General features: G+C 39.2%; 2 protein-coding genes across 2 annotated transcripts; one reads left to right on the top strand and one right to left on the bottom strand.

Annotated features, from left to right (window-relative positions):
* Positions 1-2,230: 2,230 nt before the first annotated feature.
* On the bottom strand, positions 2,231-7,534 carry srsf3b (serine and arginine rich splicing factor 3b). Its single transcript, XM_054616655.1, has 6 exons — positions 7,223-7,534; positions 5,973-6,183; positions 5,746-5,886; positions 3,772-3,810; positions 3,138-3,224; positions 2,231-2,891 (listed from the first exon to the last, which is right to left on the bottom strand). The coding sequence occupies exons 2-6, from the start codon at positions 6,173-6,175 to the stop codon at positions 2,864-2,866; spliced, it is 498 nt and encodes a 165-aa protein (XP_054472630.1). The 5' UTR covers positions 6,176-6,183; positions 7,223-7,534; the 3' UTR covers positions 2,231-2,863.
* A 945-nt stretch (positions 7,535-8,479) lies between these two features.
* Positions 8,480-21,350, top strand: LOC129105780 (S-adenosylhomocysteine hydrolase-like protein 1). Its single transcript, XM_054616972.1, has 17 exons — positions 8,480-8,996; positions 12,177-12,288; positions 12,512-12,655; positions 13,064-13,164; positions 13,543-13,645; positions 14,521-14,615; positions 14,795-14,901; positions 15,019-15,135; positions 16,099-16,162; positions 16,534-16,622; positions 16,916-16,986; positions 17,185-17,279; positions 17,380-17,478; positions 18,052-18,120; positions 18,240-18,318; positions 18,438-18,558; positions 18,678-21,350. The coding sequence occupies exons 1-17, from the start codon at positions 8,817-8,819 to the stop codon at positions 18,682-18,684; spliced, it is 1,653 nt and encodes a 550-aa protein (XP_054472947.1). The 5' UTR covers positions 8,480-8,816; the 3' UTR covers positions 18,685-21,350.
* Positions 21,351-21,518: the final 168 nt, after the last annotated feature.

The following is a 21,518-nucleotide window of genomic DNA, read 5'->3' as shown; positions in this document are numbered from 1 at the left end:
CTGCAATGTGAAAAGTTTCATGTGATAAATGGCGCCAAATGAACCACATGGTCATTGGACACTGAGTTGACCATTTATGGGGAGACAAAAGCTCATCAAGGGAGTTCCGCTTATTGAAAGTTAATTACCCTCCACTATGATGTAACTTTACAAAACAAAAAAGCGATTAAAATGTATTTATTCGAAATGATCCCAGAAGCTGGCTATTCTCATCAGAACGATTGTGGTGTAGTTTAATAAGAATCAATTTAACATGGTTTTTTGTATCGAAATAAATATAAATATATTGATTTTCACACCTACAATCCTGCCAACCAGTGTTGAACTTGGAAGTGCAAAATAGTCAAATTCAAACATAATTAGAATGTCAACTATCATTATTCCACTATACAACCACATCCTTTTTCCTTTACGAGTAAAAAAACAGTTTTTCCCCCACTTATAACCAAACATACATATCTTTGTACCTATCTCCATATTGCTCTTTTAGCAAAAAAAGCCACAAAGTCTCATCTGTTTGGATAATTTTTCGTAAACGCCCCTGAATGAAGGAAAAGTCATCAGACATTTGAAACTGTTTTATAGAGAAGAAAAGACCGTATAGTCAGTATACTCCGACACTGATGATAAATGAACACAGGATTAAAACTGTGAAAATGTATTTTTCATTTCAAATGACTTTAATCAGTGAGCTTAAGAGGTGCTGGTAGGTGTATTTTGGTACCTCTGGACAGAGCCAGACCGGCTGCTTCCCCCAATTCCAGTTTTTCTAAGCTAACCGGCTTTTGGCTGCCAACTTGGACTTAACAAATTAGTAATGTCCATACTTTAACCCAGCTCTCAGCAAAAAAATGTAACCTTTTCCCCCAAAATGTCAAACTATTCCTTTAAATGTTCAGTCTAAAAAAGATTAGAAAACTGTAGAGTGAGTAACTTAAGGTCTTAAAATGTCATGTTTTTGTCTGAACTCACAAAGGTATTCACCTAATTTTACATTAAATAAATTTAGTGCGACCAAATCTAAATTTAGCACCAACGGGCTGCACCTTTGTGTATTTCAGACCACTCATGAATCATTGAATCATGTACTGGGCTCCGTGGGCGACACAACACAGCAGGTTACTTAAGAGTGGGCGGAAATACCGCATGCTTCTGTGTGAATTCCCGCGAGTTCCTTCACTGTGAGGCCCGTCTCCATGGATACCAGTGAGTCATCGCTTCTATGATGTCACCAGGGCTCGCGTAACAGACGGAAAAGCGCGCGTAAATTTCAGCAAACTGTGTTAAGCCAATCCACGTGGCCATGGAGCCGTGCGCTTGAAGGGGCAGGCGTGAGAAAAGCTGGTTGTTACAAAATATGTGTGGGAACCAGAAAAGACACCGAAAATCATTCTGGATGAGGAACGTCTGAAAGTAGTTCAGGACGTACTGCAGTGCTCGGAGACTGTTAGCGCGCACGCACACACGCGCGCACACACACGCGCGCACACACGCACACACACACACACACACTTCATCAGCAGCACAAGGACAACATTAGTGAGATGCCTCATCGGTCCTGGTGAAATGGTTAAACTCTGAAGTGAAGCGGATTACATAACGACCTTAAACCGAATACCATGTACCAAAAAAGATCCCCTCTTAAACACTCTTAAAACATCTATATTACCTTTTTACTATCACGTTGTATAATATGGCGGCTACAATATCTGCTTCTCCAAATCAGTTTTGACTATCTTAAATGTGACTACGTTTAAATCTCTGATGTAAAAGAAAGATTTATTCAATATCTTTGTAACACTAATAAAATCACATATCATAGGAAATACAACTACAGATTGGAGATTTGGAGCTGACAGACTAATCTACTTTCATGAGTTTTTGTACTTATTACAATAGGAGACCTTATTTAAAATGAAAATACATCATCTTGTTAATTAAGCCAGTGTATGAGGCAAACATTTAACAACAGCACCAAATGACTCTGTGGATCACTGATGAGAATAAATACTACAGTGCGTAAAGTTAGCAGTTTCAAAAAAAAAAAAAAAAAAAAAATTAGAAAAACATGTAAAAAGGAGAGTGGTCTAGTTTAAGCCAACAAATTGCAGCCTACAGCAATGGAAAACAGAGGAATCAACTAAACCCACCTTAACAGATTTCATGAGAAAGATCCTGGGACCTGGTCCAGAGAGGGAATAAATAAATATAAACAATGCAGGTATTTTGTAATCAACCGGTTTCTTTAATTAAGAGACCATTTCACATTGTATCAAACAAAAGAAAAATAATTGAAAACTTCAAAAACAAAAATCAGTCTTTTTTTCTAAATCTATGCCAGTTTTGATTCTTGGATTTCGGGGCTGTTTTTATTACAAACAACCAACCTTTAACAGATGGAAACCTTCAGTGTGAAGTAAGAAAGTAGCAGATTGTAAAAAGGTTGGCATTACAGACAATCAAAAAGGAGAAACTTTCTTAGAAATCATCCCAATCCCTACAAAAAAAAAAATGCTGGCATTGAAAAAGAGGAGCTACTAACACTAAATCAAACTACACAGTACATTCATTGACAAAAAGTGAAACTCTTAAAGAGATTAACTGGTGAACTGGAATGCTGGGTGGCACGACTGTTTCTGGACAGACAAGATGGACTGAGGTGAGGCATCACGCCTGCGCACACCCACTCAATGCATGTGAAAAATATACCACGTAAAGGGGAGGGACACTAAAATGCTTGATTGTTTTTAAAAAAACTCAACACAAAAACGGCGACACGGCCATGTTGTATTCCATCATCTGAAACGGCCATGCCTGTACAACCGTTTATCTTCAGCTCCCTTTACAACGGACCGACGATCCTCTACTTTCTGTCGTTAGACCTGGAGCGGCTGTGGAGAGTGAAAAAAACAAACTATTAAAAGCGAGAAAGAATTACAGAACAAACTAAAAACCCCTCAGCAATACAACCAAACAAACAAGACCGAGGCCAAGGATCCTTAGTTTGTATGCTGCTTAGCTACGCATGAACGTTAGTCTCAGTGGTGCAGGGTCTTCTACACCCACATTAAACTGTCAAATATGTGTTAGGACACCAGACCAAATTAATCTTCAGATAGCTCAAAAGATATCAGTACCTCCTTGATCGCGAGAACGACCTTGAAGGTTTGTGGTTCCTGTCCCGGGAGAGGGACCTCTCCCTCCTCCTGTCTCTGGAGAAAGACCTGCAAACACCAAACCATCCCATTAGTTTAACATTTCTCATGTCTTCTACATACTAATCATGTTTGCCTGTCGAGCCTCGTGCATGACTATTGGGTTGATTTGGATTTTCAATCTGATTTCCATTCGGCAGAATACTGATGCATTTTAAAAATCAATATTTTGGGCTCATCTGCTTCTTAGCTCTGAATCATTATCACTGGTATTTGGATCAAGCAGTTAAAAAGACTAACTTAATAATTAAAAATATAGTCAAATGTATTTAGTAAATGAATTTAGTTGGTACCACTAAAAACAGCTGTTTCTCGTTTCTTAGACAGCAGCAGATGATTAAAGATATAAACCAAATCTTAAAGTTTCAGTGATTTATAACTGAATTTAATTGCAAATAATGAAAGCCAAAAATAATTAGGTTATATGTTGATTTAAAATATGTATTAATATCGCAGGATATTCTACATGTAGGGAAATGTATTACTTATACATTTGAATGTGGATTTAAGCTTTTGGGTTTAACCGTGAATACAAGACATCCTAAAGCTGACATACCTGCTTCGACTGCGGCTGAAGCTCCTCCTTCGTGGGGATCTGCACAGGAAAAATAAAAAAATGTTAAGAATAGACACAGACGCATCGACCCCCTGTAGAGCACCAGACTATTCCAATACTTGTCTTACATGGGCCTCCTTCAACACAGCCCTTAGTCTATCTCAATTACTCAAAATGGATATTAAAGACCTGGGTGTTTTTTGAGGGACACAATTATCTCAATCAGAAAACAGAACTCACTGACAATGGACCTAGTGCATAAAGATGGCAGGTGATTAAAATGATCTCTCACCTATCCCACAGTGCGTTGTGCATGTATTCATAAAGTCATCAGTGTAAGTTTTGTTCAATAAATTAAATTTGGAGTGGTAGAGTAGGATGTGTCCTACGAGCTAAGATCAATATGAGATTTTGTCATTGTGCCTGAGCTGATCACAAAATCGAAGAGAGCTCAAAAGGCAACATTTGCTCTTTAAGAGGATTTCAACGCTGCACTGTGGACTGGCCATGGTGTGGTGATAAAAACACACACACAGAGGCCACCATCTGTATGAAACTGGCCCACTGGACCCAGAGGGAGAACATTAGGGATATGGAAGCTAATATCAAACACAATATACTGCTCATAATAAGTCTTGAGAAGCAACCAGGCTAAGATCTGCTAAACCAACCATACAGCCCCAAAAACCTTTTTAATATTCACTGGGGGGGTTGAGGAGAGTTTTGATTTGTGTGACCTGATAATTCTGCTCAGAGCCCCAAGACATACCATACAGGTGTTTCTCTATAATGGAAATCTCTGGAAATGTCAAGTTCCAGACATATGATTTAAATAGTTATAAAAAAAGAACAACCTTTTCAGACCAGCTGTCTCTTCACTTTAAAAACTGTAATCAGCAGTGTACTGAATGAAGCAGGAAAACTTACTAGTATTTTTGGTTTTCAACAAGCTAGATATGACGAAAGGGAGGCAGACTGCCGGCCGTGAAGGTAGAATTGGCTGAATAGGACTGGCCAGATGCTGCAAGGTGATTAGGTGGCAGGCAGATGGGGGCTGGCTGTGGCTTTTTTCCTGCTTTAATTGGTTAGCCGAAGGCTGCTGTTGGTAGGTTGTAGACATTTGGGAACGTAATACGCTGATTGGTCGGGAATGTGAGGTGGGCCGCTGCAGTTTGGATTAAGGTTGAAGGAGGAGGAGGTTGAGAACGGCATGCTGAGGAACCAATGGGTTGGTGCAACTTGACGACTGGCCATGCCTTGGTCATGTGACAGCACCAGCCAAGCTGATTGGTGCACGATGGTCAGCAGTCACATGATGCTGAAAGAGGACTAGTTGATTGACTCAGAGGATGGTGAGAGGAGGCATGGTGACGGCTCTGCAACGGGTTTCATTCTTATTAATATAGATGAAAAATAAAAGCATCCTCAAACAAAAGGAAAAAATGCATCACATTTGGCACTTTTATCCCCCCAAAATTTTAAACAGATTATACTTTTTTTTTCTGAGGAATTACCTAATACTATTTCACAGACCTATTTTTTCATTTTGAAGCAGTTAAAATGCACCAACTTTTTGAGAGTGCACAAAATGATGTACACTTAAAAAGAAGCATTTGTACCTAAAGCAGAGGTTTTACCGGCCAGATTTTAAGATGCATTTGCAATACAAAGACTTCACTACATGATCTAGTAAAATGTCCTATTCCCATCTCATATTTCATTATTTGGTTATGAAAGTCTATCTGTTTGACTCCCTACATAAATATTATCAATGAAGATGAAACTATCACAAATGTATAATCAGCAGAAAAGATTACCAATACTAGAAATACCCACACTGGAAAAACATAAGCAATTACCAGGAAATATACTGTGGGTAAGAGAGCGGAATCAGTAAGTCACGAGCAGGAGTTAACGACAACATAGATAATATGCTGTCCCTGCTGGCCACTGTCAAATAATAACATGGGTCACCTTCGTCTGGCTGCTGGGCTACGGCGTCTGTAGTCGTCTCTGTCTCGAGGACGCCTGCTCCATGGAGGGGGAGCACCACGGGTGCGACTGCGCTTCTCCCCATTGGACAGCTCTACTCGCACCCGGCAACCACACAAAGTCCTATAAGCAACCAGTCATTGTTAACCACCGTGGTTGTATTCCAGTTCGGGCCACTGTATCTCAGAAGTATTTAGGTTGCTGCCTACCTTCCATCGAGCTCCCGCACGGCATCAGTTGCATCTCTAGGATCTTCAAATTCTACAAAGGCGAAGCCTGGAGGGTTCCTGGCCACCCAAACACTGCGCAGAGGACCATAGTAGCCAAATGACCTCTCTAACTCAGTCTTGTTTCCATTGTTCCCCAAATTTCCAACATAGACCTTGCAGTCAAGAGGACAGTCACGATGCATGACTGGATCTGAAAAATAACAAAGAAAGGAAATTGTCAATGCAGCAGACAAATCGACCGTCTTTTTAACAAAACAATTTTACAAAATTCCAGTTTCTTTACATCTTAATGTAACATTGGTTCACAGTCTGGTGAGACTGAGACAGCTATGCTAATGCAACAAACAGTAACCATAGCAGCGCCTAATGCTTCTGTAGCAGTGAACCACCTCACACCCCTGTTTCACTAACCTTAACGTATAATACAGTTGCATGTATTGAAATATATACTGTATATTCACCTCACCCATAACAAGATTAGTTTGTTGCACTTATTGTATTCGTATTAGTTTGCTTCTGCACTATACTTTTGCTCTGGTTTATGCTCTTAGATGCTTGTTTAAGAAAGGAGATGCACTTATGACTTCTGGTGACTAGTAGTTCTCTTGAATACCTATGTTGAATACACTTATTGTAAGTCACTTTGGATAAAAGCGTCTGCTGAATGAATGTAATGTAATGTAATGTAAGAAAGGGCAGCATAAAAAAAAAACAGACATGGGCGGCGCTACTGAGCCTTCTCCCAGAATAACATCCACCAATGTCATTGGCCTTATGTGTGCAAGGTTTCCTGTTACTTACTGACTAAAACAACAAACTGTTTCCACATCTGCAACACATCCTTATAAAGGCTAAGCCATGGAAGGACGCTGGGCCTCGAGTCATTGCTGCTTACTTAAGCTTCACAATAAACAGTGTCCATGGTGCTGGTCAGCGCGCTGTTGTTTACCTGAGCGGATAACCCTACATTGTTATCATGACCCTCCTTTAACACCAGCACTGATGCAGCACATGCTTCACTCTCAACATTACAATATGCACCCACACCATGAAGCAAACGCTAATGGCTTTATAACGATAGCTAAGATGGCTGACGCCTGTCCGAGGCCTGCTTCTAATGAGCATCAGCCTCCCAAGTCAAGCGATGCCACGAGCTCAACAGGCTGCTACGACTCGATTAATCGACGCAGAGTGCTGCTCTCCGGTTAGGAGCGTCGGTCAGACTCTACCGTGTATCGGTGCCGTTCACAGCTCCGACTCTCCGCGTTCCTCCGGCTGGCTCGCTCCTCTCGGTCGTCGATGGAAAATGGCGTGACGGGAGACCCGGTTGTCACTTGTCAGTGGTAGGTCGACCGGGCTGCTGCTCTCGGGAGGGCGGGGACACGTTAAAGAAGTATTTCACCCCCAACAATGCAATATGTTGATGAAACCAGGCTGTCTGTGCAGTTTACACCTGAAGACACTTTGGAAGTTTGTGCAACATGAACAGAGAAAAATTGAGGAAAAACTGTAGTATTCATTAATAGGTAGAAAACCTACAACACCCAGAATGCACCGGGGTCGTTGCTGCCAGCGCCACTCCCAGGACAACCAGAGTATGTGTGTGTGTGTGTGTGTGTGTGTGTGTGTGTGTGTGTGTGTGTGTGTGTGTGTGTGTGTGTGTGTGTGTGTGTGTGTGTGTGTGTGTGTGTGTGTGTGTGTGAACCTCTCTTATACCACCTCAAGTATTACAATGAACTCGAATTAATCATATTATTAGATTCAGCAAGATGTTTATTTTTTTTAAACCCACAAACTGTATGTGGAGATGGACGACATTGCAGCTTTAGACCGTGGCACAGTGAAATATAGTGAGAACCAGCAGGGTCAAATAGGTTTATTATTTGAAACTGCGTGCAAATGCTTAAAAAATTCATATGCTTCTTAATACCTTGAGATTGCAAATTATTAACTGCTTTAACACTATAAATAAGACGGGATTTATAGTGTTAAAGTAGTTAATAATTTGCAATAATCTGCGATTACTACGAGTTTAATGCTGCATTTATGAAAACTGGGAAATTACTGTTTCCACTCTATACCTGCGTCCCATACATACAGTATGTGTTTTCAATCGAACAAAAAAAAAAATCAATTTGGTCACTCCAAATTGTGAGTATGCATAACATATATAAATTGATTCGTAAGTGAGATATTAACGGCTGGATTAGGATGTCAAGTAAAATAATCAAAACAATTGGCTTTGGAAAATATTTGCTCTTTTTTTGTTATCATTTTAAATATGAAACTTTGATCCATTAATACACATATTTCATAATTTCCTATTGAAACCATCACAGTTTTTTTTAAGTACTCAAAATACCATAGTTTGCAAATTAGTTCCGGCTTTATACTTGTTTAAATTAAGCTGAACAGAAAATTAAAAAAAATACAATAAGGTCTGTTCTCGTTTTCCCTACTCCCCCTGAACGCAGCGGTATATGTACTGCAACGCCCCCTCAGCCTGCTGGTCACCGCCCACAAAGTTACTCAGCCAGGTGACAGCTGAGCCAGCAGGGACTGAACCAACGCAACGTAACAGACAACATACAGACATCTGTCAGCGCCAGAGCAAAGGGGAAGACACACAGACATTCACCCCACTGTTGCATTTACTAACAGTTTTTACATGCACTTGATTTGAAAGCCTCTCCTCCGCTCGTTGTTGCAAAGTAGTAAGCTAGCAGCGCGAGGGTAAGCGTTGACGTTAGCTCCTGTGACATCTCCACCAGAGAGCCTTTACACGCTCGCTGTCTCTCTCACCGGGGGACATACACCGTCAACATGTCGGATCCGGCCGGGGAGGCGAAGCTGGAGCTGAAACAGGCAAGCAAAGAGGTGAAAGAGAGCGAAAACGTGGCGGAAAAGTACTCAGCTATGACCGTAAGCAAGAACAGCGAAATGAACATGGGAGAGCTGTCATCCGCCTTCAGCGCGGTGCCCACGCACAAACCAGTCAAAAAGGTAAGTCCAGTCCAGTGCGTCCAGTTCATACTGGTCTATTAGTTGGTTCAATGTGTGGCAGTCAGAGCACCTTATTTATCTGCAGTACTCAGTTGTGCCTCAGTGCATTGGGTTCACAACATGCGTATTACTAAGAAGTAATATACTAATGTTATCCAGTCCTTTGGTAAATTAAGGAAATAGCCTTTATCTTAACCTTACCTTTGCAAGCTTAATACATTTGTACAATGTTACATTCAAGCAAAAATATACATAAATAATCATTCACGTATGGATTTATCTCTCAATCTGTGTTGCAGAATAAAGCCTATATATGCAAGGAAGTGGTTAAACTGCAGAGACAGGCAGATTACTATTGTGTATGAAATATAGGCCTACGTATGTTATGTATGCTACAGTAAACATGATGGGATTTTAAAAGTTTGTTTTTCTTTACCCCAGGACTGTGAGGTAGTATGAAGAGACACCTTTGGCAGCGTTCTTAGTATGAAGGGACAGCTTTATATATGCTTAAAAGTATTATCAAATATTAGGAGATCAGCAAGGAAAAGTTACATGAGTCCCATTACCACTGTCTACATGTGTTCAATGTCTGAAGGTTTCTTTTAATTCCTCAGTCACTATTTTGCTTCTTAACAGAAAAGAACAGTTCAGTTAATCTTCTTGGTCACAGTTTTCTCCAGTTTGGCATAAATTTTTGACTTCCTTTCCACATCCAACTCAAGGAAACAACTGAATGATTTGCTCCATGTAACACTCACAAAAGGGGGATGTTATCTGACACCTTAAAGGAACAAGGAAGAGCTGCACCGTGAATTCTTGGGGTTTAAAGTATTTGCACATCTCATTTAAGTTGCAGTGAACAAATGAAAATCAGTTTTGGACAGAAATCACACATATCACACTTATTATCAACTGTGACCGGAAACCTGTCAAATGCAAAGTCTCAACAACCAAGATTGATTAGTGAGCCTGGCAGTCGCACTACAGAATTGTTTCACATCCTCATTCTCTTTCAGGGAGAAACTTTGTAATTATAGCCACCATTAGCTGCCGATTTTATGAATCTCAAAATAACTAATTGGCTTGGTAATTTAAGGTATCTTCTGATGCCAAATAACAAAACAGAAATCAAGTCTTGGTAATATAGTTAACATAAGTATTCATGTTATTTTGTATGCTCCTTGTCAATTTTAATTATTTAACAGCTACTTTCCATAGCTTGAATCCTGGACACGATGAAAGTAATACAATTGAGAAACAGCTACTGCAATAATTAATTCATTTGCATCAATGTTTGTGTAAAACACAGAAAGAAAAATGACTGACTAAAGTTGGGTCCTGGCTAGTTTCATCTGTCATGTGAGGTCAAAGGTTTTAGAAAGTAGGTAAAGAAGAGGACTGTTTGCTGTTTGCATGTTGTTCATGCACTCAGGGATTCAGGGTCAAAGCCCAGTGGAAGACATTTTTTTAAACAGACATGGTTAGCTTATGTAAACTTGTTATGTTTCAGATGTTTAGTATGTTCTGTAGTTAGTATTTAGGTATTAATGGTTAAGTTAAATTGCAAGTTTACAAATTATTATGCATGAGGTTGGAGAACTTTAACTTTCTCTTTTAGTCAGGCGAAACATCAAACCCACACAAATTTAAACATAATATAAATACATAAAACACACACCAACTCAAACATTAAATCTAATGTAAATACATAAAGTATTAAATGAAACACTTAAACCAGCTCACATAAAATAATATACATCAAGGGACCTCATAATTTAACACATTCAAACCAATAATCAGGTTATAACAAAATCACCACCATCATTTTGCATTAGTCATTTAATCTAAAAGCAGCACTTTGTAATGTAGTGTATACATACAATCTTCAATGTGGCTCTTCAATAACCAGATCTACGGGGGAAGAATATCAGTATCAGTCGGGCTTTGAGACCCTGAAACCCACACTATGCTGTCCAGGGGGAAAGATGTGGTGTCTTGTCACCTTAATCTCAAGAAAACCGCCTGACATTATTCTTTGTTGCCATGTAAATTTCACTGGTATGTGGAGGGTTTTCAGTAACAGGCTAAACCTTGCAGGCTAGAGACTGCCCGTATCAGGATGAAGAACCTGACTCCCCTTCAATAATGAGGAGAATGGGGATGGGGCACACTGCAGGCTGGAAGGAAAATATTTAGTTTCTCATTTATTAACCTTATGTTTCCTTATAAAGATTATACAGATTCTTTGTTTTTGCTGGAACCCCAAAAATAAGTTAAAAATCTCACCTGACACGGTGAAGACAAATACCCAGAAACATTCCAGACTCTGCTGAGGTGTAGAGTTTTTCTCGTTGCCTTCTCCATACCTAAGCTGGAGATAAAGCTACAGCACCTGGAACATTTTTTTTCTCACTCATGTTGCTTCGATGCATGCAAAATCCCCGTCAACAAAAAGATTAGCTGACCAGTCATAAAGCTAGGTACAAAACCAGTTCACCAGTTCCTTCCTCTTACACGCACATGCTCACATGTTTGTTTTGCCCTGAAATGACTGTAAAAATGACTGTAATGATTATGCATTAACTACTCATATGAATGCAGAAAAATAAAGCATAAACAGATGATGCAACTACAACAAGCTGAATCTAACTAGGGTAGTAGGGATGTCTTATACGTGTTGAAATCAATCAATAGTTACAATACAGATGTGCATGCCAATCACTTTCAAACCACAACATTATTATACTGTAACACAATCAAATATAATATGACCATGATACTTTTCTCAAGTAAATGTCAAATGTCTGGAAGTTTTTGGATCGCATCAAGGATATGGTGAACTGAGGGGATGTTCACATTTATTACACATGCATGAGTCAGATGGGGCCATCATTCTTGATGACTGTTGATCTGCAGCCAGACGTCTGTATTTAGTACTTATTTCTTGGTTCCAACAGGACTATCATGTTGTCAAAGAGTTTTTGAAAGAAAGAATGATTGTTCTCTGTGTCAAACTCTACAGCGAGTCTAGAACAAAACCTCAATATGATCTTCTACATTGCTCATAACTTTGTTTTTTGACAAGATTTGTATCCATTGCAAATAACTTCAGTGTAAACCCTCAATGAAAACATGTAACTTGATTTTTTTAAAAATATATTTATAAATATAAACCAGCAAATCCAGTTTGTGGAGGACAAGCAGGAGTTCAGCAGGTTCCCCACCAAGGCAGGCCGTCGCTCGCTGTCCCGCTCCATCTCTCAGTCATCCACAGACAGCTACAGCTCCGGTAAGAAGGAGAGACGGCAAGATACACATGACCTCCAGTGTTCAATTTGTCTGCAGTATAATATTTTGTTTAAAAAATAAACTGTGTTATTATATATGTTGACTGAACTTTAGAGTGGTACAGTGAGATGGTGAATAGGGAGCTCTAAATTCATTAAACCACTGTAGTTTTCTTTGGTGGCTGAAATTTGCTGAGTTTCTTTGAAACCTTGTTTCCTTCACAGCTGCGTCCTATACGGATAGCTCTGACGATGAGACCTCACCACGGGACAAAACTCAGGTCAACTCCAAGGGCAGCAGCGACTTCTGTGTGAAGAGCATCAAACAGGCTGAATTTGGAAGACGTGAGATTGAGATTGCAGAACAAGGTAAGACACAGCCGGGTCAAGATCACCATTTTTTTCTTGAATGTTTTCTAATTAATATGATCGTAATCTAAATAATCTTAAACCAAACCAAACATTATTCAGAGTTTAGAAAATATCTGTACAGTTGTCTTTTGAGCAGTTACTGGTTTTTTTTAGCTATTGCGCCTACGATTTTTGATCTGACTGATTCCATTTGGTCTAATTAAAGAAATAAAACCTACCACTTTCACCACATCACCACACATGTAGAAAAATGAACGAAAAGGCAAAAACACTGGTATTCTCTTAAAGAGTGCTTTTATCTAGCAATATATTTATGGTGGTTGTAGAACTTGAGTTTTGTGTGATTTATGTTGCATCATCTGCTGTCTTTCTCACTCATCCCTTTCTATGTTCTCTTGTTTTCAGATATGTCAGCGCTGATCTCACTCAGGAAGAGAGCACAGAGTGAGAAACCATTGGCAGGTGCCAAAATTGTGGGCTGCACTCACATCACTGCCCAGACTGCAGTAAGATTTATCTTTGAGCTTCAACACCCATGCAATGTTTGAGTGTGATTGTGCCTCTGAATCAAGATAGGGTTTTAAGTCAATTGTCTGCACTACTTACTGTCTAGAAAACAGGAATTTAAAAAAACCTTATGTCAACTCCTCCAAAGAGTGCCAAATGATTCTCAGACTAATCAGCTATCAACAACTAGTTGATCCCAAATAAAGTATTTAACTGAGCGATCAAACAATGTGGCAGACATATTACAGACCCGGTTCATAAAATCTGTCAGTGTTATTGAATAATACACTTAGAATTATTGATTTGCTCTCTGCCATTCACCAGTGGATAGATCTTTCTTCTTTGACCATTTTTCTTGTGTTTCTCTCTGTTTTCAGGTGCTGATTGAGACTCTGGTGGCTCTCGGGGCTCAGTGCCGCTGGACTGCATGTAACATTTACTCTACACAGAATGAAGTGGCTGCTGCTCTGTCAGAGACTGGTAAGCAGTAGATAAGGTGAAGAACATTTAGTTTTGGAGCTCAAACGAAACAACTCACTTTAACCTGAAATCAATCCTGGGTATAATGTTTGAGAGGTTGAATACTGGCATTGGACACTTGTTTTTGCCTCTTACCAACACACAGGTGTGGAAATCATACATATTTTAATTGCACTTCATTACATACAACAACATGTTTACAACAGACCATATGATGATGATAGTGTTTTCCAAGTGAGTATCTCTTTATGTCTTTTAGAACCATGGATACTGTTTGGAAATGTTTAATAAACTCAGCCCTGCAGAGATAATGGGAACACATGGCATTTGCCATTTACTGAACGAGCAGCACTACCTCAGCCTTTTATCTGTGGTTGCTATGTGACGGTTAAAGAATGTACTAAATTTCCTCTGTAGAGTTTTCATGATCTGATAAACTGAGGGGGTTACAGCAGATAAAGGAGTAGCTCAGTGAAGATCAGGCAATTTTGGTGGGTTAAGTAAGTTATTGCTGTGCATAGTTTACTACATGCCGTTTTATGTGGAAAAAATATTACATTTTCAGGAAACCATAGGGCCACAAAGCATAAATTAGATTATTTGGCTTGCTCCTATAGCCAATAATTATCTCTCTTGGGTGCTGTACTAATTGACACTTTCACAAATATGTAATTTAGGGTTTTTATGTGATAAGAATTTTGAACCAGATTGGTCTGTTTTTCTGCATAATTCCCCGTCAAAGTGTCAATAACTTTGCCCTCATGCAGTTTCATATGTGCAGCTTAAGAAAATATGCCTTTCATGTTAGCTTATAGACAAATGGACGGTTATCAATATAAGATTCTCCAAGATATTACCCATCTGTTTGGTTTCAGGCGTGGCAGTGTTTGCCTGGAAAGGGGAGTCTGAGGATGATTTCTGGTGGTGTATCGACCGCTGCGTCAACACTGAGGGTTGGCAGCCCAACATGGTACATGGAAGAGTTTGTTTTTCTACCTTTTATGAGGGGACAGTTTTTGTAGCAATAGATTGTGATATGTGAACGATGTAGACAAACAAATGCTTCAAATAGCCATTTTCTTTCAAATTATTTCAATTATTAGCTATTTGTACATTAATATTTGTCACTTGTTACACTTTGTCTGATAGATCCTTGATGACGGAGGAGACTTGACACACTGGATGTACAAGAAATACCCCAATGTATTCAAGAAGATCAGGGGAATTGTAGAGGAGAGTGTCACTGGTGTTCACAGGTGATTTACTGCTTAATAGATACACGCTTCCTATAAAACATTTAGTGACACACCCACAGCATCACGCACATACACGGAGGTAAAGGCTTCTACCTTTCTCTTCTTGCCTCTCTCCAGGTTGTATCAGCTGTCTAAAGCTGGAAAACTGTGTGTACCGGCCATGAATGTAAATGACTCTGTGACAAAGCAGAAGTTTGACAACCTTTACTGCTGCAGAGAGTCAATCCTGGACGGGTAAGTAGGCTCGGGTTTCGGGTATTTTGTTGTTGGAAGGCTGAACAATAACAACGTCATCGAGCTGATGTCGAAACTCTAGCACACTTTGTTTATGTGACAGCTTGATGGTGACTAAGGTTTGAAAGAAATACAAGTAAATAGTGTTTCCCCCCCCAAGTGATGAATACAAAAGCTCATGATTTCACAGCATTTACGTGATTATCTCAGTTCAGCAAAATTTAGCCACTTATAATTAAAATAATAATACAAAATAATTAAGATTCACAATTCATTGTTTAGTTCAGCTATTCAAAGAAAAGGTCACATTCCTTTTCCTTCACTCCTGAGGGTTCTATCAGCTGCCACTTGCCTAACATCAGACCTTTGTTTACTATGACATTGGAGTGACATACAGATCACCTGGTCCAAAAAGATCAAATTCACATAACATCTCAGTCATTTTTTTAAAGAGCTGTTGTCCTTGTCATGCTCTTCTACTGTGCACACTCTCTGTAGTTTGCTCAACACTGAGCTAAACAGCCTGAGAACACAACCAATGCATTTATTACCATTCTGTTAATTATCACCACGACAGCAAATAAATAGTGTAGTACTCTTTAACAACGTCTGCACATCTCTGTAACGACTCAGTGGTTTCTGCACTCACTGCTCATGTTTTACTGCTGTTCCTTCCGATTAATAATCTGCAAGTTACACTGATGTCTGGTAGCAGGTGTTCTATTTCGAGTTACGACACTAAATGTTGGCATCACTAGACTTGTAGCTGTATTGCACTGGGATATTTAAAGAGTGACTTTTATTCAAACAGACTTGTCCATTATCCCAAACTCTGTAACTGTCACAGAACTTTTACTGTAAATCAGTGTAAAAATGCCAGATTTTGGAGTCTTACTGATTCAGATTGGCAGTTTTGTCACTTCAACATAAAAGTGCTAATTTTTATGCCTCACACCTCTCTAGCTTGAAGAGAACCACAGATGTCATGTTTGGAGGCAAACAGGTGGTCGTATGTGGGTACGGTGAGGTGAGATGCTTCTTTTAACGTTAACGTGCCACATTGATCTTTATCATGTAGCTGTGAACACATTCATGATGATGATACATTGCAATGCCAATACCTCAGACAACACAGACAGCCGTCGTTACATATCATTGGACTATATGGACTGTGTCTCACTTTTGAGTCTAGAGGATGTTAAAGGATCATAATCTGCAGGGCTAGGATATTATTAGACTTGTCATGTTAAATACCTAGAGCCTTGATGGGTTTGTGTTAAGATGGCTTGATTTTTAAATACCGATGTGAAGTGTAATGTCTTTATTAGGGTCATTGTAATACTTGACATATTTAACTCTGCTGGTCACACAGTAAATTGTCTTGTGTTGTCTTTGCAGGTTGGAAAAGGTTGTAGTGCTGCTCTGAAAGCTCTGGGAGCCGTCGTCTCTGTTACAGAGATTGATCCCATCTGTGCCCTGCAGGCCTGGTGAGGAAAACAAGAAGTGGGATTATGAGGATCCATGCTGAATGTGTTTAAGGGAAAAATATATGAATAGGACAGACAGCAGAATGGATAACATAGCACAGCCAGCTAACCGTGTTAAGTTAATCATTTAACAAACATACTGTGAGACGACTGATGTCCAGTTTAAACCAAAACACACTACACTGACCCAACACTCCAGCCTCACAGCTGAATTGAGTTGCGTGTCAATAAATAATAGACTGTGTCCTGTTTGTCACTGGAGCTGAATGCTGAACCTCTGCTCTCTTTAACAGCATGGACGGATTCAGGGTGGTCAAGCTGAATGAGGTCATTCGCCAGGTTGACGTCATCATCACATGCACTGGTAACTCCACTTCAAACAGTGCAGGTGTTAGCTACCCATTGGGAGGCACTGACCTGGGAGTGCATTATATTGCGTTTTCTATCTATATCTTTCTGACATAATAAACGCCTCTCAGTTCACAGGCCTTTGCACTCTTCCTTAGGGCTCTGTGCTAATTATGTCGGACGATGTTCACTGATTGATGGTGTCTTTCTGTAGGGAACAAGAACGTGGTGACCAGAGACCAGCTGGACCGCATGAAAAATGGCTCTATTGTCTGCAACATGGGCCACTCCAATACTGAGATTGATGTGGTAAATTGTGCTGCGATAGAAGGATTTAAAGTTAAACCATCCTACAGACTGGGTTGATGTAAATTTGAACTTTGGGCATAAACCTGTTATCACATTGCAGGCAAGTCTTCGGACCCCCGAGCTGACCTGGGAGAGAGTGCGCTCTCAGGTGGATCACGTCATTTGGCCTGATGGCAAGAGGGTCATCCTTCTGGCTGAGGTAACTGGCTACATCTGTACGCCTTGCAACCATATATGATGAATAAGTACAGTTGTTTGGCATGTCATGTGTTAAATTTCCTTTTTTATCTGTCTTAGTCCTAATTGTGGAAAATGTAATATTAGCTTGGTTGACTTGCTAGCAATTTAAAGCAACTAAACACAAAAACAACAATGAATACAGTCCATGACATATACTCACACAGAACCGCTATTTATACAACATACAGTGAACCAGTAATCAATGCTCACTTTGTGTGCTGATCATCATTGGCACTCAAGGTGTGGAGTTCATTTATAAGATTTATTGTTGAAAGTCAGAATGAGTAGAATATTTGGTTGTGGTTTCCTAACACAACATTTAAAGTTGGCCTCCCCTCCCCAGTTCTACGGTAAGAGAAGTGAAAACAGTCAGTAAGTGCCAAAGACCCACCCATGAAGTCTTTCACTGAGTGACTGGCCAGTCTAAATTTCTAGCTTGTGAAGAACTCAGCCACATATTATTTGCATTTTTTAATACAATTGGAGCAAACTTTAAACATGATTATATTTGACACGTTGTCTTCTTCCACAGGGACGTCTCCTTAACCTCAGCTGCTCCACTGTTCCTACCTTTGTCTTGTCCATCACAGCCACAACTCAGGTAACTGTTATTCTACCAGACCGCCTGCAATAAGCTATACTGTACAGCAGTTCATACTATATTCTATCCATAATGTGCATCCATTTTCAACAGTATTATCAATCCATGTTTGTGTTCAGGCCCTGGCCCTCATAGAGTTGTACAACGCTCCTGAGGGACGATACAAGCAGGATGTTTACTTGCTTCCCAAGAAGATGGGTGAGGATATATATCAACCTAAACCTTGATCTGATGTATAAATGTTCAAAGCTTACAAGGATCACTACGTTTTTTTCTCAGTCTGCCTTGCATGTAAGTTTCATATCCATGTATTCCAGATGAATATGTCGCCAGTCTGCACCTGACCACTTTTGATGCCCACCTGACGGAGCTTTCTGATGAGCAGGCAAAATACCTGGGCCTGAATAAGAACGGCCCTTTTAAACCCAACTACTACAGGTACAATTCTGCAAAATGTTGCAACTATGAAACCAAAAGCTGTGAAATAAAGATTGCATTTGCTGTTAACATTAAGCTTTCAAGCATTTCATGACTAAACTTGTTCTTGGTATTCACAGGTATTAGTCTGCAAGGGAACCACAGCTCAGCACACCCAAATATGATTGCTACCATCAAATATCCCTAAGACAAGAGAAAGATTTATGTATAATGTTTTTTATATTCTTCACATGATGCACAGCTTTTATCTAGTTGTATTTTAATGACCACAGCAAGCTTCACTTGCTGCTTCCTTCAGAACTGCACATGACACCCAGCTGGCTATGAAAAGTCAGTGTAACTGCAGCACTTATATCTACTGTTCAGCTTTATTTTCTTTTTTTCTGTTATTATTATCTGTTTCCAAATCTGCTGGCCCCTAGGTTGTTTTTTAGAGTTCTGATAGATGTTGTGCCAAATGACTGTGACAGGGAAGGGTTAAAGTTGTTGTGAAATGCTGAAGGTTAAACTGTTTAAACCTACTCAAAGCGATTATTTTCATATAAACATATTAAATTCCTCCACTTGAAATTCCAAACCCATAAAACTAAAGCTCACAGAGTTTTTTAACCGCTGTTAGCTCCTTGTTCCGTCTCTCCAATTGTCTTTCTCAGGAGTAGGTGAGCAAAATCACCTTTAATTTGTCAGGTGACAAGAAACTTGACTCCAATTAGGTGTTGATGTGTGTCTGCTCGAGGTTGAAGGAGGCAATTATTTGCTGACAAACGAGCCATAACAACTTGATTATCTGATTGTAAATCAGGGCTGTGTTTCTTTGAGTTTGTTTCTGTCCCCAAGTGATCAAAAATCACTTAATGCAGCTTGAAATCAATGTGACAGTGTCCACTTTACACATTCCATCCGCAACATAGAGAAGAAATGTCCCGTTCTCTAGTATCATCCACATTAATGCTAACAATCAGCATGTCGGGGCGAAAAAGGAACATCAGTACTTTTTGACTATAGCAAACATAAGAGAGGTTGGCATTTATTTTCTTGAAAAAAGTGTCCATTTATGAGGTTTTGGTGTCTGGTTAGAAAAGTATCTGCACCTCAGGGGCATTCAAATATCTCAAAATATTTGTAAATACATTTTTATCCGATCAAAAATGTCTGATCTCATTCTCATTCTTGTTAAAATGATTATTTACAGTATAAATGTAATATAGGGTTAGAGTTAAATCTATGTCACCTGTCCAGAGTAAATTGACTATTACAGCTATTATATTCTGTGTAAATATCACAAGTCTGTGTCTATGCTGTATATGTTACAGCATCTGACCAGCTGATCCCATTATGGTATTTGTTGAAGTGCAACAGCTTATTGTTAGATGTGTCACAGGACCCTGATCATGTATTAACAAGACGACAACTCTTTTAGTCTTGAAGATTTTAACATCAGAAAAGTAAACCACAAATTGCTTTGGCTCAGACATGGCCAAACATTGTTGTGAGCACCTTTGCCTGGACTCATATGTTAGCTTTACCTTCTGTGTTATCTTGCAGTATTGCACCATTATTATAGCTTTTCTAATAACCCAATATTTAGTTTAGTTTCGTAAAGCTTTTCATTGTTCAAAAGGCTTAAGCACAGTTATGTGAGGCTTGTTAAATGCACAATCTCATTATGTCACTTTCACTTCTCTATATTTACTTTGAATGTTTTTATGAATTTGTGGCCACATTTGTTGACTTAGCTGAGTGATAATTTTTTAGTTAAAACTATACAGTGTGCGGGTAGTACTTGTGTCATGCTGAATTTATAGCTTTTCAACACATTATAACATGCTGTATATCATGCTGGTAGTCTGTGGGGGAACTTTACTCCAAACTGTTGACAGTATTACTGTCCCTGCTGAGGTTTTGGCACCTTGTTACCTTTTTAAGGTTTTGTTCCACATGTGTTTTTTCAGTATCATGTTTCATCACCCTTAACAAAACCTTACCCACAGAGTTACAGCTTGTTCCTGTATTCCATTTTGGGGAATTTTAATGAAATCTTTTTTTTTAATAGTAGCTCACATGATGCTACTGTGAAGTGCTCTCATCTTTGAACTAGGAGCTTTAAAGGCATCAGAGCCAAGGACTTTCAGTGAGGACATCATTGCCAGCAAGATAAGCGCTGTAACCATGGTTACTGGTCAGTTGACAGTGCCTTGTGACTCACTTTGTGATTTATATTCACATGTACAACTGTGTTCTTCTCGAAGTTTGGTAATGTGCCCAACATGGTTGTTATTCTGCAATATACAGTGATAGCTATGCAGCCAAACATACTCTGTTTTAGATGACAGTTTTAGACATTAGTAGGCCACATTTTACATTCTGTTGATTGATTTTAATGTTTCATCCTAGTTTAATTTGTTATAACAATCAGGCATTTCAATTAATTACATTGGTCTTTTCATAATAACACTTAAAAGATGCCTTTTATATGTTTTAACTAATATACAAGTCATTTTACCATAGTTTTGACTCTATTATAGAGACAAATGGATGTGTTATTACTAGAGCAAACAGCTTGACTCTTGTCAAATTAAAATAAATAAGTACCACTGTGATTTGACAGATGTACACAGTTACTTGGTTGAAGTTTTTGATGTGGAGACGATTTATAGTTTAGTTTGAAGAACATAATTACAAAGTAGGCCGATATTTTCGACACGATCTGTTGAATTTGAAGAACATAATATCGGCAGTGTACAAACCCTGTTAAATTTCTGTGCACATTTCCCTTTAATAAAATACTGTATACATTTATAAATGACTCAGATGCATCATTTCACAGACATGATTAGGCATCACCTACTAGCAAATGCATTGTCCATAATCTACTTGTCACTGTACCACAGGGTTGCACCCGCTGTAGAGCCATCCTGTCCTGGACTGCGCACATAACATTCTAATTTGTGATTTTTCCA

This window comes from Anoplopoma fimbria, chromosome 17 (assembly GCF_027596085.1).
Source record: "Anoplopoma fimbria isolate UVic2021 breed Golden Eagle Sablefish chromosome 17, Afim_UVic_2022, whole genome shotgun sequence".
Taxonomy (NCBI): domain Eukaryota; kingdom Metazoa; phylum Chordata; class Actinopteri; order Perciformes; family Anoplopomatidae; genus Anoplopoma; species Anoplopoma fimbria.
Note: the sequence above shows the minus strand (reverse complement) of the source record. Positions and strands in the feature narration are given on the sequence as shown.

Excerpts from the sequence above, each read along its gene's own strand:
- srsf3b (XM_054616655.1), bottom strand. The coding sequence starts at position 6,175 with ATGCATCGTGACTGTCCTCTTGACTGCAAGGTCTATGTTGGAAATTTG. Across the intron at positions 5,887-5,972 it reads GTGCGGGAGCTCGATGGAAG|GACTTTGTGTGGTTGCCGGG; the intron begins GTAGGCAGCAAC and ends GGTTGCTTATAG. Across the intron at positions 3,811-5,745 it reads AGCCCAGCAGCCAGACGAAG|ATCCCCACGAAGGAGGAGCT; the intron begins GTGACCCATGTT and ends TTTCCTGTGCAG.
- LOC129105780 (XM_054616972.1), top strand. The coding sequence starts at position 8,817 with ATGTCGGATCCGGCCGGGGAGGCGAAGCTGGAGCTGAAACAGGCAAGC. Across the intron at positions 15,136-16,098 it reads AGAGAGTCAATCCTGGACGG|CTTGAAGAGAACCACAGATG; the intron begins GTAAGTAGGCTC and ends ACACCTCTCTAG. Across the intron at positions 16,623-16,915 it reads ATCTGTGCCCTGCAGGCCTG|CATGGACGGATTCAGGGTGG; the intron begins GTGAGGAAAACA and ends TCTCTTTAACAG.